The 16,485-nt window shown below is 45.7% G+C and overlaps 1 protein-coding gene across 1 annotated transcript in view; it reads right to left on the reverse strand.

Annotated features, from left to right (window-relative positions):
• Positions 1-1,049: 1,049 nt before the first annotated feature.
• The window catches only part of GPR50 (G protein-coupled receptor 50), a 49,097-nt gene continuing 33,661 nt past the window's right edge, over positions 1,050-16,485 (reverse strand). The window contains exon 4 of the mRNA XM_025205355.1: positions 1,050-2,570. Within this exon, the coding sequence (XP_025061140.1) occupies positions 1,705-2,570 (866 nt within the window). The 3' untranslated portion in view covers positions 1,050-1,704. The remainder of the gene's footprint in view (positions 2,571-16,485) is intronic.

The following is a 16,485-nucleotide window of genomic DNA, read 5'->3' on the forward strand; positions in this document are numbered from 1 at the left end:
GCTTTTTGCCCCAAGGCAACTGCACACCCCTGCTCGTGGGGACATGGCCTACAGTGCCATGCTGCACTGCCTTGTATCTATTTATTGAGTGAAAGTGTAAATCTGAATTTAAATGGATGCTGCCCTGCTATCTTGGCAAGCTTCTTCGGGCAGATGCAGTATCTTTTATTATGCCGAATTTAATAGCTGGAAAAAAACGTTCTTTGCAAGCTTTCGGGCGCAAACACCCTTCATCGGGCACAGGGAGACTCTGTTGCTATGTGTCTTCAAGGTAGAAAAGAAGCTAATTTACAACAAGCAGATCTGTGAAAATGCAAATGAGAAGAAGTTAGGAAGACAAGGGGTAAAGATGGGGTGGGGGAGGGAAATGTGTGAAGGAATGCAAGTGGTCAGCTAGAGGCAGGTTACCTGGGTATCAGATATCGGGCAGGTTGTAATGGGTCATAAATCTAATGTCTATATTGTATTCTATTGTCTATACTATATTTTGATATATATATGTTATCATCATAAATCCAATGTCTATATTATATTGTCTATACTATATTATATATATTATCATGGACTTTATATAGACATTGGATTTATGACCCATTACAACCTGCCTCCAGCTGAGCACCTGCATTCCTTCAAACATTTCCCTCCCTCCCTTCCCACCCCCATATTCTCTTCCTAATTTCCACTCATTTGCATTTTCACAGACCTGCTTGTTGGAAATTAGCTTCTTTTCTACCTTGGAGAACACATAACAGCAGCAGAGTCTCCCTGTGCCTGATGAAGGGTGTTTGTGCCTGAAAGTTTGCAAAGAGCTTTTTTCCTACTGTTAAATTGGTCTAATAAAAGATACCGCATCTACCCAAAGAACCTTGCCTGCCTTTGTCCTTAGACCAACACGGCTACAACCAACAACCCTGCAGCCCTGCTATCTTGTCTCTTCACAGCATGGTTGTGAAACAGACTCTAAAAGACATTTGGAGGTCTGGCCATAAGAGAAACCTGCCTGAATTAGAATCCGGTGCCAAATCTCTTTCTGTAGTTACGTTGCGCGTTTCATTTTTACTTATGGTCTAGAAAGATTCAATTATAAACAGTTCACTGGACATTCGTTGGGTCTGGTTTTTACCTGCCATCAATTCTTGGATAATTGCTAAACTTAAAAAATAAATAAATAAACAAACCACCAGACAGTAGAAGTCTTCATATCTGTATTATGGGGCCTAGAAAGGTATAGAGCTAGTTTTCAGTTTGTACAGTATGGGCTGGGTTAAGTAATGCTAGGAGGAAGAGACTGGGTGGAGAGGGGGATTTAAAATACAGGAGATTTAAAGTGCCTTGTCTCGCAGTTTGCATTTCAAGTACAACAGCATCTACATGCACTACGCATGCTTCCCTTGGCAGAGCTTGTTAGCATGAGCATGTCAAGTGCATCAAAACCAATTAGGCACATAGTGAAAAATGGCATAGGAAAAAGGTCAATGGGTTCATCCTGAAAATCCTTACTCAAAGCCTCAGCTTCTGTGGGACTGCTTTTGTCAGCAAGGTGCTCAGACACCATGGTGATGAGTAGAGGATGACGAGAGAGAATTATATTTCTTGCAGGAATGAGAGTGGGCAGTACCAACCCCTGTGAACTCTGTACCTAGAAAAGCTTTTATATATTCTCTGCAAAACCGAAGCACAAGAAACAGCAGCATCCTCCCCGATTCACAAGTGCATTTCAGCTCGGTTGTTGTTTGTTGCTGCTGGAGAGGGCTTGCTTTTCATCCCCTCCGTCCCAACTTTCGACAAGTCGACAAAAAACAGCCTCGGGGTCCACAGAGTCAGTAGGATTCTTTTGTACTCCTTTCGGAAGTTCTGATTGAGAAGCCCGTATATCATGGCATTGAGACAGCTGTTAAAATAGGCCATAAAGTAGCTCAAGACAAAAAGCCATTCCGGAATTTGTGGCGCTACTTTCGACGGGTTAATAGAGACCGCCAGGCCAATAAAGTTTAACGGCCCCCAGCACACTGCAAAAAGGACAAAAACCACAAACATGGTCAAGAAATTCCTCATGTCCCCGGCCCGCAGCTTCTGCTTGCAGTCAGGTCTCACCCGCTGCTTGACCTGAATCACCAGAATCCAAATCCGCAGGTAGCAGAACGTCACAACGGACAGAGGGACGATGAAGTGAACAACCACCACGCTGATAGTGTAAGACGTGCTGACAGTCTGGGCAAACGTGCAGGAGTAGATGCGGGGATCGTACCGGAGTGAGCCAACAAAAAAGTTGGGCACAATCGCCACCACCGTCAGCATCCATGTCAGGCAAAGGTAGCAGCAGGTGTTCTTCAGGTTGAATAGCCTGTCATACCGGAGGCTGTGGCAGATGTAGCAGTATCGGTTGATTGCGATGGCTGTGATGTTAAAAATGGACCCAATGACACTTAAACCCATGAGGAACCCGCTGATCTGGCAGTGAATGTTTCCCATTGTCCAGCCATTGTGGAAAATAGCACTCAGGATGAGAGGGTACGGATACACCGCTACGACTAGATCTGCGACTGACAGACTGACGACAAAGATGTTGCCTACAACAAGGAGATAAGAGAGACGATGATGATTAGTGCACCTTGGTACAACTCTAATCAACTGTAAACTTAATCTTGATTGTAAAAATGGTCCTGAGTCTTCACTTTGTCTCTGGTAACCTCCATCTTGAGCTGAAAGCCCCAAGAAGCATCACCTGCATCCAGCAAAGAGCAAACAACAGAGAGTGAATGAGAGTCACTGACCTAGATCAGGGGGCAGCAATGTTTTTGGAAAGAGTCCCAACCTCAATCTGTAATATGTTGGCGTGCCAGGGTGGATGGCAGAGGAGCCACAAGGGGCCCGATCCTTGTTGTGGCAGTGCTGCCCCAGCCAGTTCCCAGAGGCACATGCACCCACCACTGGCAACGAGCTGGCTTGGGGCGCCACGGACCCCGGTGCAGCTGCTTGCAGCCTCCCCGCTGCCTGCTGCAACCCACCTGGGCTCTGTGGCTGGCAGCAGGGGCCTGCCCAGAGCCGCTGTGGCATGCCAAGCAAAATGGCTTCAAGTGCCATGCTCTGGCACGCGTGCTGGGGGTTGCCAGCCCCTGCCCTTGATAGTCTGCCACTCAAATGGAAGCCCCCTTGACATGCAAGCCATCTACCACCTCACCTGTGCAGTCTTATAATTAATCAGATCACCAGGGAAAGGGGACTGCAGGACCAGCACACAAAGATGTGAGCAGAAGGGATCTAGGATCCTCTGAGCTGGCTCTGGCCAAATCCCAAAGGGCTTATGAGGAGGTGATGAAACTAAGGACATGCAGTCCTTGTTTTTTCCCCATAGACCTGTAATTCTGATGCAGCTGTTCATATTATCCTTTGCACATTGCTTGCTTTCACCGCTCTGTAGCCCTCACAGGAGAAACAGTCCATCAAGCCTTCAGGGAAGGTCTGGGGCCTCATAAAACATCTTGGGAGAGCTGGCATTAGTTTCATGGGCCCAGACAATTAGACGTGGGATTCCCATTGTCACAATGGTGTCAGACATTGGGCCTGTGCCTGGAGAGTGACTGAAAACCCCTGACAGAGATCAGTGCCTAAAGTGACCAGATCCAGCAAACCAAGAGCTATGAAGCATGAGATACAGGTCCCAACAGCCTGGGGAGAGTTGTCTCAGGGGCTGTAATAGAGAAACATATGTGCTGGGTGTCTTTAGCAGAGCAGCCAAGAGTCAAAAGACACTGGATAACCAAGTCCTTAAACTCCTCATGGTAAATTCATAGAAATGCTAGCAAAATGCATTCCTGAGTTGTTACACCGTTGTCTGTTCACCACCTATCACATCACCTCGTGCAGCTATTAAACAAATCACAGTTTAAGTAACAGGCTTGTGTCATTCACCCCACTGTGTATTCATAGCAACCCAACTGAAGTCCAAGTGGGTGCTCTGGATTTATGCTTGGAAGACACTTTGGCCCTTGCTGTCTTCCAGGCAGGTTCAATAACGAATACTGAATCAAGAATCTAGAGCCACCCACCCCGCACGGAAACATGCACCCAAGCTGGAGCAGTCTGTTGAGCCCAGATCAGCCTCATCGGCTATCTTTCGACCCACACAGATGAGACAGTCATGGAAGACAATCATCCTCAATTGTGAGGAACTGCCAAAGAAGAAAATAATGAATGTGCAAGATGGATTAATGGCAACACCTCATGAGATAGGAGCACTGGTCTGCCCAGTGGGACAATGGGTAATGCCAAGCTGTCCAGAAGAAGCCAAAAACCATTCATAGCACATCTAGCCAATGGGACAATGCTCCGGGGTAACTTCATGCCTTTACAATCATTTTATATCCTAGAAGACGTAGGTCAAGTCTCCTTGTATCAGGTTCAGCTCAGCAACAGATACTAGCTGTAATCATACAGCTTTGGGGAACGTAACAAGCCCTTTTCCTGGCATGTCATATGTCTCATTGACCTGGTAGAGAGGAGATCCCACAGGCTGGATAGCCACAGTGCAGAGCAGGTTCTTTACTTATTTTCTAAACTTGCACCTACAGCCGCATCTCTAGTTTCCTCCCCCCTGTCAGCAGCAGAACTGCTGAGTTTTAAACTGCATTAGCTTCCACCTGCTCATTCTCCGGCTTTTCTCACCCACGGAGACCTAGTGGTGTCAGCATCTCCTACTGCAGTTTGCTCTTTTTCTAGCTAAGCTGTGACAGAGCAATTTCCATTTAAATGGATTTGTGCTCCGCGATGGGAGGTTTTGGACCTCTGTCAAAGCTAGGCTTGGCATGATTTCCAAATTAAATCTCTGGAGTCCTTTCCTCCACCCACCCCCCAGCTCCTCCTCCTGTTCCCACTCAGACACCATCTTCTTGGGCAACTTCACTCCAGTGTCTTGTTGGGCCAGCCAGCTGGTCCCCTGCTCCATAGACCTGTTCTGCTCCCTCGGACATCAGTGTTTGAGAAGACCATCCGCTCTACTCTACAAACACCCCAATGAGCCTCCTCTGAAGGACTAACATGCAGAAAGAGCCGTCTTTCCTGGACCATGCCCCTGGGAACCAAAGAAATAGGTCATGTGTAGATGAAACAAGAGGTGTGCATGCACAACACTTTAAAGTGGGCTAAATGCTTTTTCACCACTTTAATGGTGTTGGTGTTTGTACGCCTCGGTGGTGTATTGCGCATTAATTCCAGCCGCTGTAAGAAATTTGGCAGCGTAATGCGCCTTAAATGACTTGGGGTGCAGCAAACTAAAACTCCTTTTAGTTCAGGCCAGTGGTTCTCATTCTTCACCATCCCTTGATTCCATGTTGCCAAAAAAGGGAGTTTGGGACAAACCCTCTACTCATGGCCATAAAGGAAATGGAAGATGGTCTTGCCCTCCCTGGACCTGCTTGCATGGGAAGCTGTAGCAAAACCCCTGTGTTCTCGGTTCAGTAGGTAAATAATAAGATTTTCTCTTAGGTAACACACCAGCAGCATGATGAGTTGGGGGTGCGGAGGCAACTGGGGCACCAGCCCTGGGATGGGGGGGCAGGAAAAACAGAAGCAGTTGCACTGCCAGACTGGCTGCTACTGTGCAGCCATCAGCAAAGCCAGTGACGCTGCCCCGTCCACGCGCACCGCGCCCAGGGCGCTCGAGCATCATGTTCTTCCTCTGTAAGAGAGGCATAAGAATAAGCCCTTTTCATTACGCACCCCGCCTCACCCAAGTCATGAGTGCAATGTGGCATTCACTGACCCGCATGGGAAAGGAGACGTTGTGTCATGATTCCTTGCAAAACCCTACTCACCCTGGCATTGTGGGCAAAGTGAGGTTTACAGGAATGGACAGTTTTGTTGGTTGTGGAAGTGCAGTGAATAAACCAAGTTAAGGGGCAAAGAAGACGCGCTGAGGCTGGTATATTTTTCACTGCAATTTTACAATGCTAATGCCAAGGTCTGTCCATTGCTCTGACACAGTCACTTCTTCCACGGTTAGCTTATTCTGCATGCTTTCCCACTTCTTCAGAATTAAAGCAGGTGCTCAGTACAATCTGACAGGTCAACTGCTTCTCATCGGTGTGGGCTGAGGTAGAAAAATGTGATTAATAAGCTGCTGTCAGCTGTCACTGCCAAGTCTATATTTCAGGCTGCCTATTTAAGCTTCAAAAGAGAAGAGGCTTTGGGGTTGGTTCAGATATGAAATAATTTAGGCCTTGCTGGATTGGAAACGGCACCTTTCACGGAGCACGACACGTCAATTATGCAGCTCTGAGTGAAAGCGGCTCAGTCGGCACAGAGCCGAGCGAGTGCTGACTTTCTGCAGAGAAGCTCACACAGCAGGATGCAATGATATCTCCACTTCAGCTCTCGACAGTCAAGATTTTCAGCATGCTCAGATGCCACTGGATAGAAACCCTGCACCATCCTTAATGCAGGTATAAGACCCCGGGTCTCGCCTCTCTTGCAACACGCTACAAGAGAGGATCGTGCTCTGACCTGCTTCCTCCTGCTTGAATTTCTTTGTAAAGTGGCTTCACTTCAAGCACAGGAGCCAAGTGTGCCTGCGCAGAACAGCCGGCAGCTCAGTGGCTCAGACATGCAGAGGTAGGCTTGGATCCCCTCACACAGAGGAGGATTTTGAACCCAGACCTCTAGTCTGGACAAATGCTTTAAATCACCGTGCTACCGTACAGAAGTGGGTTCCCATCATCTCCTCGACATCTTCCATAACCTAAATGAAAGGCAGAGCCCTGCTCCCCTTTTAAAAGAGATGACATGGGTGCTCAATCCGGTTGTGGGCCCAATCCAACTCTGGCACCTCCCTACAGCCCAGAATCAGGTTCCTAAACCCTCTTCACCTCTCTTCACCAACCCCTCGTGGGCTACTGTAAGAGGCCTGCACCTTCCCAATCAATGATGTGCAGGGTGCTGCAAACTCCCCTCGAGCTACACTCTCTCCACCCAGACACTGTATGGAGGGCTTAGGTGCAGAAGTCAGGGTGTGCATACGCCACAGGACCCAGAAACCTAAAAGTGAGACATAGCAATGCTTGGCATCACCACACCTAGCTGCCCTATAACACTAACACAACTCCATGCCTGGCCAGCTCTGATGGCCGGTGCAAAGGATGGTGGCCCCGGGGCTCTATGTCCAGATGCCCCATCCCTATATTACCATAAGCCCTATTCATGCCACATTACTCCTAATTAGGCCGGCAAAACATCGTCGTTTGTGGCTCAGAGAATCTAAGAGGGAGGCGCAGCTGGAGATAAACAGAGAGAATGTAAGGAAGTGTCTCAGCCAAGGACCCTCAAATTCATGATCACTTTTTGCATAACCTCACTGGCCATGCGACCCTCGAGAGCCCGCTGGGTAATCAGCAACCCACTAAAAAGGTCTCTCTGGGCCTCCACCACCCGCTATGTGACCGACTCCATTCATCCCTGTTGCATGTCAGACCACGGAGCCGTTCTCTCCATGATCCCAGCTGCAATGAGATGGTTGGCTTGGCTCATTTCTTCTGTTTTGGGTTTATTTTTGGCCATGGCTGGCCAACAGTTCATACTGGTGCTAAAAGGCAGCAGCACATGACCCCCCTTCACGCTGAATGAAAAATGAAGCCATTCAGTTTGAGCAGAGCGCGTGGTGGCACAGAGGCTGGGGTCCAGCTGACAAGAAGGGCAATTTAAAATGAAACATTACCAGAGGCCACGTGAAGCGCTGTGATCTTTGATCCGGAGTGCACGAGGCCCACCAGACCCACTCCACCATGAATCGTCCTGACAAAACCTTCTTCAGCTCCTGCGAGCGCTCGGGTCTCCGTCCCCCCGATGCCGCAGTGGTCCCTGGGATGAAGTGCCACGAGCCTCATTTCCCTAAGCAAAAACCAGCCTCAGGCAACTTGTTCCCCAGAGACCTTACCTTAATCTTGCTAACCACACACCTCAGTGCAAGGCCCGTCGCTTCTATTCTCATGCTTGGCCATGCAGCTTACAGCCCATGCCATAACCTCTTCACCGACCCGTGCGCATACTGTTATTTCACAGACACAGGTTTGCCACGGGACATTACTTACTTCTGCCGCTGCAGAGCCAAAACACTGTTTTTCTGCTGACTTCCTATTGTACTCCGAGGCTTTTCAATGCAGTCACCCACCCCTGTCCCCTTATAATTAACTCCATTTACATTTGCTGCCATGTGCAGAAGAATGAATGCTCTGGCCTGCTCTCCAGTTCACACAAGCTACTGGGAGAGCTGGGCAGGAAAGAAAAGATGCAAAGTTCTGCAAAACTTTCTTCTGAGCCAAAAAAAAAAAAAAGGAACTGAGAGGTTGCCTGGAAATGTATCGGTTTTGACAATATTTCCATTCAGACGGAAATGCTGAGGATCAGAGAAGTCCCAAAACAGCCAGTCGCCCAGAAGTTCGGGCATGCACCAAGAATGTTAAAAGACCCAGGCAAGCGCCCTTGGCACCAGTCAGTCCCAGTCTGTCTTTCTCAGTATCTCCCAGTGTTTGTTCCACTTTGTATTCCTTGGCTAAAAAGCAAGACAGACTCTGTTCCTGGGGGCTAGGACACTTATCTATGTGAGAGACTCAGGTTCAAGACTCTGCTCCGATTCAGGGAGAGCCAAGCATAGCAGCTATGCCACAATCTCCAAATCTTGCTGGCTTTTGCAAATAAACTGAGAGGGTAGGAATCAAATACAGAAGGAAATTACATAACTATAATAAGCCCCTAGAGTGGTGGCTTCCTCCCCCTCCAAAAAAAAAAAAAAGGCTTGGATTTTATACTGGGACACAGAGTGTTTATAATGCAGACCATGCTTTCTCTGTTTGTCATGATGAGCTCTGTGGGCAGAAGAAAGGAAGACAGCTTTGTAAAAACTGAAAAATTTATTAATGTATTCCTCACTAATGCCGAATGCAAAGCCAGCCTGTATATCCATGCTGAAGTCTCTGATCTCATGCCAGCTGGAGCCCCGCTTTGCCAAGAGGATGGGCGCTGGATTTCTGAAAAATCAGGGCAGGAGTTTCGAAACCATGCTGGTTTTATCGATCCCCAATTTCATTTCTGTGGTGGGACACCGATTGGATTACTATTCCTCACCCACACTGGGAAGGCGTGACTTTGAAGTCCATTTCTCTGGCAGGAGGAGAAGTAGTCAGGAGCAAAACTATCCCAGCAAAAATTTCAAAGGCAGAAACACGGGTAGCACAGCAGATGTCAGAATCCAGGCAAGCTTTTAGAGATGGCAAAGTAGGGTCTTGCTTAACATGTGTTAGATGGGTCAAATGATCAAAGGCAGGGTGCAAAGTTCAGTTGTTACCTAGAAGGGGCCTGGTTCCCAGAGCTGCAGAGTAAGTCAGGGGTATGCAGCATCTGGGGGAGCAGAAGTCAAGCCAGATTCTTTTTTTTAAGCCCTAAAATGGATTTAGCAGACTGACTTTGTACCGTGAACTCTGAAAGTTTTATTATTCGTGTTATTCTTTACATCATTAATATTTCTACCCAAACAAAAGCCTGATCCTGTGCCTCACAACATAGCCAGTGTTTGGGGCTTGCCTGTTCCCAAAATAGCATCCAGAGACCAACATCCAGTTTAATTCACACCTCTGGACATATTGGTGCAATTCTGGGTGTGGCCTTTTATTGCAGATTAAAGAGGAGTTTATTTTGATTCAGCCTAAATTGATCCTTGACTGACTCTAAATCAAACAAAATAGACAGCCTGGATCTGAAATAAGCATTCACATATCGGGTTGCACAGAAATAGCTCAAGATACACATTCCAATGGACTTGGCCAATTTGATTATATTAAATACCTGAGTACTGCATACACATTCCTTATCTAGGTTACTGCTAGGATCCATTAGCCATTTTCCAAGAGGTTTCTCCCCATTTATTGCATTCTGTGCTATATGTCACCAAGCAGTCCCTTTGAAGTTACACCTTGCGTTCTCTGTTCGGTAGAGTTAATGCAGTCTACCACCAATTCTGTACTCTGTGCACACAGCTGGTGACAGACTTGGAATTGTCTTGCCCGGTGGCATTTTTCAATGAAGCTGAGGAAGAAGGCTGATAAACTACAGGTCACTTATTAAACTTCAATTCAATGAGTGTGTTTATTTCTTTTTTTTTATTGCAACCAGAATCACTTACGTTATCACCTGGCAGGTACAAAAGTACATGTTAGCAAAAAGCATTAAGAGATATAACAACACAAGTGCTAAAAGTTTATTCAGGCAATTGATGTGCCAATCTCCTAGTGCCATGTGATGAAGAGTATTTTAAACATTAAGCTCCCAGTCTCTGATTTTACAGAAAAAGAGATACAGGCATGTTCCAAAGAAATAGAAATGGCATTAAGGCTAAAAAGCGAGATCAGAGAGAGGTAAATCTCAGGCTCAGTACACAATTTAAGCAGGTCATCACTGTCAAGTGAGCTTGTAATGGCTGCAAGGAGGCTTATAATAACTTAATATGCAGTATTTAACCTACTGAAGCTTGTGTAAGCTGTGAAAAAGCAACAACTGCTGCTTGTACCAAGTAATGTATAAAGTCATAAAAGCTTTTCTGAGACTGTGACAATAATCTCTTTATAAACTTTGGCATCTCCCTCCCCCCCTTCTCTGCCCCCCCGTTTTTTAACTGCCATTTGATGTAAATTCATTTGCACTTTACTGACCTCTGTTTCACTGGCATGCAGTCAGTGGTATAAGCTAAAAGACCATCCCTATGCAAACCTTTCAGAGCAGTCACTTTTTCTTTCCACTTTTATTACTTTAAAATCGGTCCCGTAGCTCTGTTGCATTAATTGCAAGCTGTAATGTAGTATCAAGTCGTACTGGATCCTGCACACCTTTACTCTAGTGGTTTTCAATCTTTTTTCATTTGCGGACCCCTTTGGAAATTTCAAATGGAGGCGTGGACCCCCTTGAATTGTAAGTGTGGGCATTCACATACTTTTGATTGATCATAGTCATCTTTTGTGGACCCTTTACACATAGCCTGCAGACCCGCAGGGGTCCACAGACCACAGGTTGAAAACCACTGCTCCAGGGTGTGATCTTTACATCATTAATTCGGTAGGGCTACTAAAGTGAGTAAAGGGGCTTTCAAAACAGTCCTATGGAGGGACTGTGAACAGTTCCATTATTACATGGAAATCCTCTGTTTCCAGGAGACTGCTAGGTTATGCATAGTATAGGTTGCTGGGGAGGAAGGAGGAGTGGGAGAGGATATTTAAATGAAATACAAGCAAGAGAAAATCCTGTGTCAGTTGAGTTAATTCCCTTTCCCACACATGCTGATTAAGCACTCTGGCCACACACTTAAGGAAGTCATTAAAAAAAAAATCAATTCTCTGATATTATTATTACACTAGGATTGAAGCTGGGATAAAGGGTAGTTTCACGTAGTTAAATGGGCAATGGAAACAATCGTCCAAACAGTCTAGAATTCTGATTGTGCGGCATAAAATGATACCGAGGTAATGCACAGGCTGTGAAAAGGAGATTTCACAATAGTGGACGAACGGCACCTGTGGGCTGTAAGGTTAGAGGAAGTGGAAATATCTAATTCAAGGACACAAAGAAGGCTCTGCCACCCAGGAAAACTTAATACAGAGGACATGAAGTCAACATCTTCCCTTAAGTTGTGGTCCCTCTAAGCTTGGCCAAATCACTGATTGCCTGGTATTCTTTTAGGGGCACCTACTGCTTCAAAAGCTTGTCCCTGCTTTAATGGAAAAGTCCCTATCCTTTCCCTTAAGGAAATAGTGACAGTGCTTTCTATGCCAAGGATACACAGGCCTAGTCCCTGGAAACCAAGCGTGCTGCACTTGTGGAACGAGATGATACTATAGCAGCAGGAAACCTGCAGTGCTAAGTCTGAACTCCCTCCTGGACGTTGCGGGGTACCATACATCCCGGTGTTGTTTGCAGCATGACTACAATCATCATTAACCATCCCTTTCTGTACACTCACTGATGCTGACTGAAGGCTGGTTGCTGTTCTGCTTCTATTATTCAAGAGCAAACCCAGTTTTAGTAACAAGCCTCAACGGTGCTTTGCGATTGGTGCACTCCAAGGCTAGGGACAGACATTACACAAACTGGTTTAAGTGATCAGAAACTGGTTTAAACCTGTAACAGAACAGATGTTCAGGGCACATAAACCAGTTTGAAAATGGCTGAAACCGGTTTGTAATAAATGTGGTTGAATATAGTATCAGACTTAACTGATTTGGGTCAAACCGGTTTACGCAATGTCTGTCCCAAAGGTCTGTAAGCTGAGCTTGACTAAACCTACCAGGGTTCAAAGACTTTTCCGATTTCTACCTGAATCCCACAAGTCTGCAAGACAGCACTGAACTAGCCCGAGAACAGACCTACTTGCAGGTCTCTTATGCACCCGATGGTATCCCACCACTTCAAGTCACAAACAGCAAGAAGGGTTCTTTCTTTCCGTCGTATATCAACATTTCTATTCTGCAAGTGTATGAAATCCTGATCTTATTTGCAACGAAGAACTGAAACCATACCGCTAAATTATCTTGTTTGTATAACATCTAAAGCAAACAACTCAGTTCATCTTTGGCTCAAGAACAGATCTGAACTGGAAGTAACGGTTAAAGAACAGTTATGTAACACTGTTGGTTTTTCCAAAGCCAGAAAAGACCATTAGATCTTCTGGTCAGAAAAAAACCCATCAGCACAGTTTCAGATTATCTACAATTAACAGGAGATTCAGCTAAAAAATGCAGCTCCCCTACACTGCCGTTTTCAAAGGTGGTGGGGTGTTGGGGGAAGATGAATGAGCTTAGCAACACAACCTGTACCTGGGGACCTTCAGGACATTTCAGAAGCAGGGTAGTGATGAACAAATACCATCGCAACCCTGGACTCTAATCTACAGTGAAGGAGTCCTAGCCTACGCTTCTCATCTGCTCTCTATTGCACAAATATGGCAGAGTTTGCCATGTCTGAAATCTGCCAGATAGCACGCAGGTACTGTAGCCTGTGTGTACAGAGCAGTTTGTTGCGGGAGAGCAGAGATCTTTAGGAAATGACTGCATCACATATTTCACAGGAGTGGGGAAGTTAACCCAGGAGGCCCCAGCCAATTCAGAGTCACATCTAAACAGGTAATGTCCCTTTCCAAGTTTCAGCTGAATACAGCATCCTTTGTTTCTGGACCCAAATGACCACAGAGGGATGCTGTGCAATTTTAAACAGTTGTCGTGTTGCAGTCCAGACTTACTGGGTTACATGACTAAAGCAATCATGCCAATACACACGTGTGTGTGTGTGTGTGCACGTGCACATATGTATACACATGCACGAATGCATCCGACAGTCAGATCCCACTTTCATATGGATTTGTGCGACTGTATGCCTATTATTCATAAACCGGTTGATAAGAGTGGTTTCAAGTCCTCTGGGTGAAAAGTACTGCATAAATATAAATGTAAATGATTGGCATTCATTGAACCAAGACATTACAACCCATCCTTTTCCTGAGTCAGACAGCTGTGCTACCACTGGTTGCCATCTGTTGGCATTTGGAAGCAAACCTGTGAAGCTGACTTTAATAGATTTGTTTACAGCGTTAATAGATTATTCTTGCATTGTTGCTAGATAAAGGGCATTTCTCTTCTGAGAAGGGCCACTGTGGGAATGGCAGCTTCCTATCATTACAGATCTGAATGCAGCATGTCTTGAGAGTGGGATCTGAATTTAGAGCTGACCTCGGTGATAAAAATAATGGTCGACTATTCTGTTAGCCCTGCAGAATAAGCGCAGCTCAGAGACCGGGATCCTGCTCCCTCTGTTTTTGTGGCTCGTTACCAGGATTTGTCTGCTCATGTCCAATGACAGGGCCACTCAGCTACACCCATGGAAATCCACTCTAGGCAACGAGTGTTACATAGTGGTAACCAAGGGCTCTTTCTGACCTGCAAAGACTCTCTTCAGTCTGATAGGATCAGATTGTGGGCCTGGAAACAAATTTGTATATGGAAATCTTTGAATTCACAAAGAACAATGGGATCCCTTTATTGCTGAACTCCTTATGAAGAGTGCAGCTACCAATTTGAAACCATTAGGATAAAAACCAGCCCTCTACCTTGTAATCACTGAAACAGCCTGATTTATGGGTTATAACCAGCACATTGAGGAAAAGCTGTGTAGGACTGGTACCAGGATGAAGCGGGGCACGCAAAGGACCCCTGTTCTTCCCAGCTGTATTCCTCACCCAATCCATGAGATTAGGACGCCACTCCAAAGCCATACAAAGACACTGAGGCTTTTTGGTTAGGAGAGGAAATTTATAGGACAGCCCTATGGGGTCTTTGCCAGTTCAGGTCCTCCTCTTACTGTCAGCTGTCCTAAAACACAATCTGGGTTTTGAATAACAGCCACGAGAAGGCAGCACTCTTCAGGGTTTGAGGGCAGTTAAAATGCAGGGGCCGACACTCACCCTCAGTGATGTTGAAGGGAACGTAGAGGCCTGCACAGCCTCTCTTTAAGAAGACTGAGTGTCTAAACAGGCTTCATTTTAGCATCTTTACAGACTACACAATGTGCTAAAGTCTGGAAGCTTGCAGTTCTCTCCACGCAAGGCAGAAACCGAGATAAAACCTCCTAACCTTTAATACACTGAGTACATGCTGAAGCAGTTCTGTCTGTCAGCTTTAAATTGGGAGTCTATTCTACCCCTAACTGCACATGACTCCTACTGATATGGCTGGGGAATATGTTCATGTGCAAAATGCAATAAATGTTGTGGCTAATGCTGATCAGTCCGATATATACTGCACAAGGACAGCATTTCCAGCCTAAAGCTGACCTTGATCCTATGAGGATAGGAAAAAAAGGCTGCTAACAGTCCAATTAAAACAAAGGAAAAAAATGGATGCAAGTGTCTATAAGAGTCTCCACTTGAGCATGAATCTGTCCAGAGCCTTGTTCTGTGCACAGCTAGTAGGAGTGGAGGGCACTGTCACCAGCCATGCTGCAGGACACAGGATGCTTGAGAGGATAAAAGTTACCAGAAAGAACACAGGCAAGAGAGAAAACAGGAGCTGAAAAGGAGTATGGAGCAGTTGAACAGAAGACAAGACAGGAAAACAATCCAAAATAACAGTCTTCTTCATCGTGCTTTCTCCCATACACATGCTTTGTCTTCCTTTTCACCCCTTTTTCAGTGTCAAGGGAGAGGGGAGGAGAGTTTGAAAAGAAATACTTGTGAGTTTGTGAAAATATCAAATTAAAGCAATATACCTATTTATTTTGGAAACCCATGGAACAAAGAACTGCAGTGCTTTTCATTTAAAAAAAAAAAAAATCAGCCAGCATGGCACACAATAGATCACCACCTCTCCAGCGCGGGACATTGGTGTAGGCATCTGCATGGCACAAGGCAAGGGGGACAGCAACAAATTATTCATCCAGTACAGAGTGAACCCACAGATGACTCTGGCCCTGTTGCACAGGCACTTAACACTGGGGAACACAAAGCAGCCCAGCACATCTGGAAATAATATACAGGCATTTACAGATCCTTAGCTATGTTATTGGGACTAGGTCACAACACTGCTCTCGATTAAAATGCTGCTTAGGAACTGTTCAAATTTGTCGTGCTAGATCCTTCAGAGAAAAAGTGGGGTGAGACAAACTCCCTGAAGATTTATTTAAGCCCTGGGAACAAACAGCTTTTTTGCCAGTCTTTCACCATACCACTTAATGCTTTATTAAAATTAATTAACAAATGCAACTTCATGACTGCTTTCAAAGCCAACTGCATCCATCAGAGGCACTTTTGTATGTAACAGCAGACTGCCAAGAAAGTGTAAATCAGAAGGAAAAATGAAAGTCAAAATATATTAGCATGCATGCTAACAATTGTACACAGGCGCTTTAAATTTGAGAGACGTTAAAAGTAAATTTGACAAACAGAAGCACTGAAGAGGAAAATGCAGGTTCTGAAAACGCTTCAAAACACAAGTGGAGCTTAACCAAATCTTACGGCTCCAGCCACTAGAAAGTTCAGATCTGTATTTAGCTGCCTGAGTCTCTCTTCACCTCAATCATAAGGTCTTTGCACAGAAAAATACAAGCAGATCCCACAACACGCAATACCTGGGTTGCAAGCTCCAATGATTCAATTCTTGCAGGACAAATACCTCTCAGTTAAACTGCTACATGTCCAGGCTCAAATCCTCAATGCAGCCCAAGTGAATTAAGCACACATCTTATGGGACGTAGGATCTTACCAGGCTTTCTTCTGCCACACATACAGAAGAGCCCGTGAGGCTAATGCCAACCTAGCCTTCCAGAGTCTAACCATAAAAGAGAATTGCCTGGAAGATATAGCGTACGGTGATCTGAACAACGGGAAAGGCAGAACTCTCCATGGTTCTGATTTCCCCCACAAAAATCCCAAGGTCTCCAGAGACCTTGCAACAGCTGAGGGAA

The sequence above is a fragment of the Alligator sinensis genome, unplaced genomic scaffold (genome assembly GCF_000455745.1).
Source record: "Alligator sinensis unplaced genomic scaffold, ASM45574v1 scaffold207_1, whole genome shotgun sequence".
NCBI lineage: Eukaryota > Metazoa > Chordata > Crocodylia > Alligatoridae > Alligator > Alligator sinensis.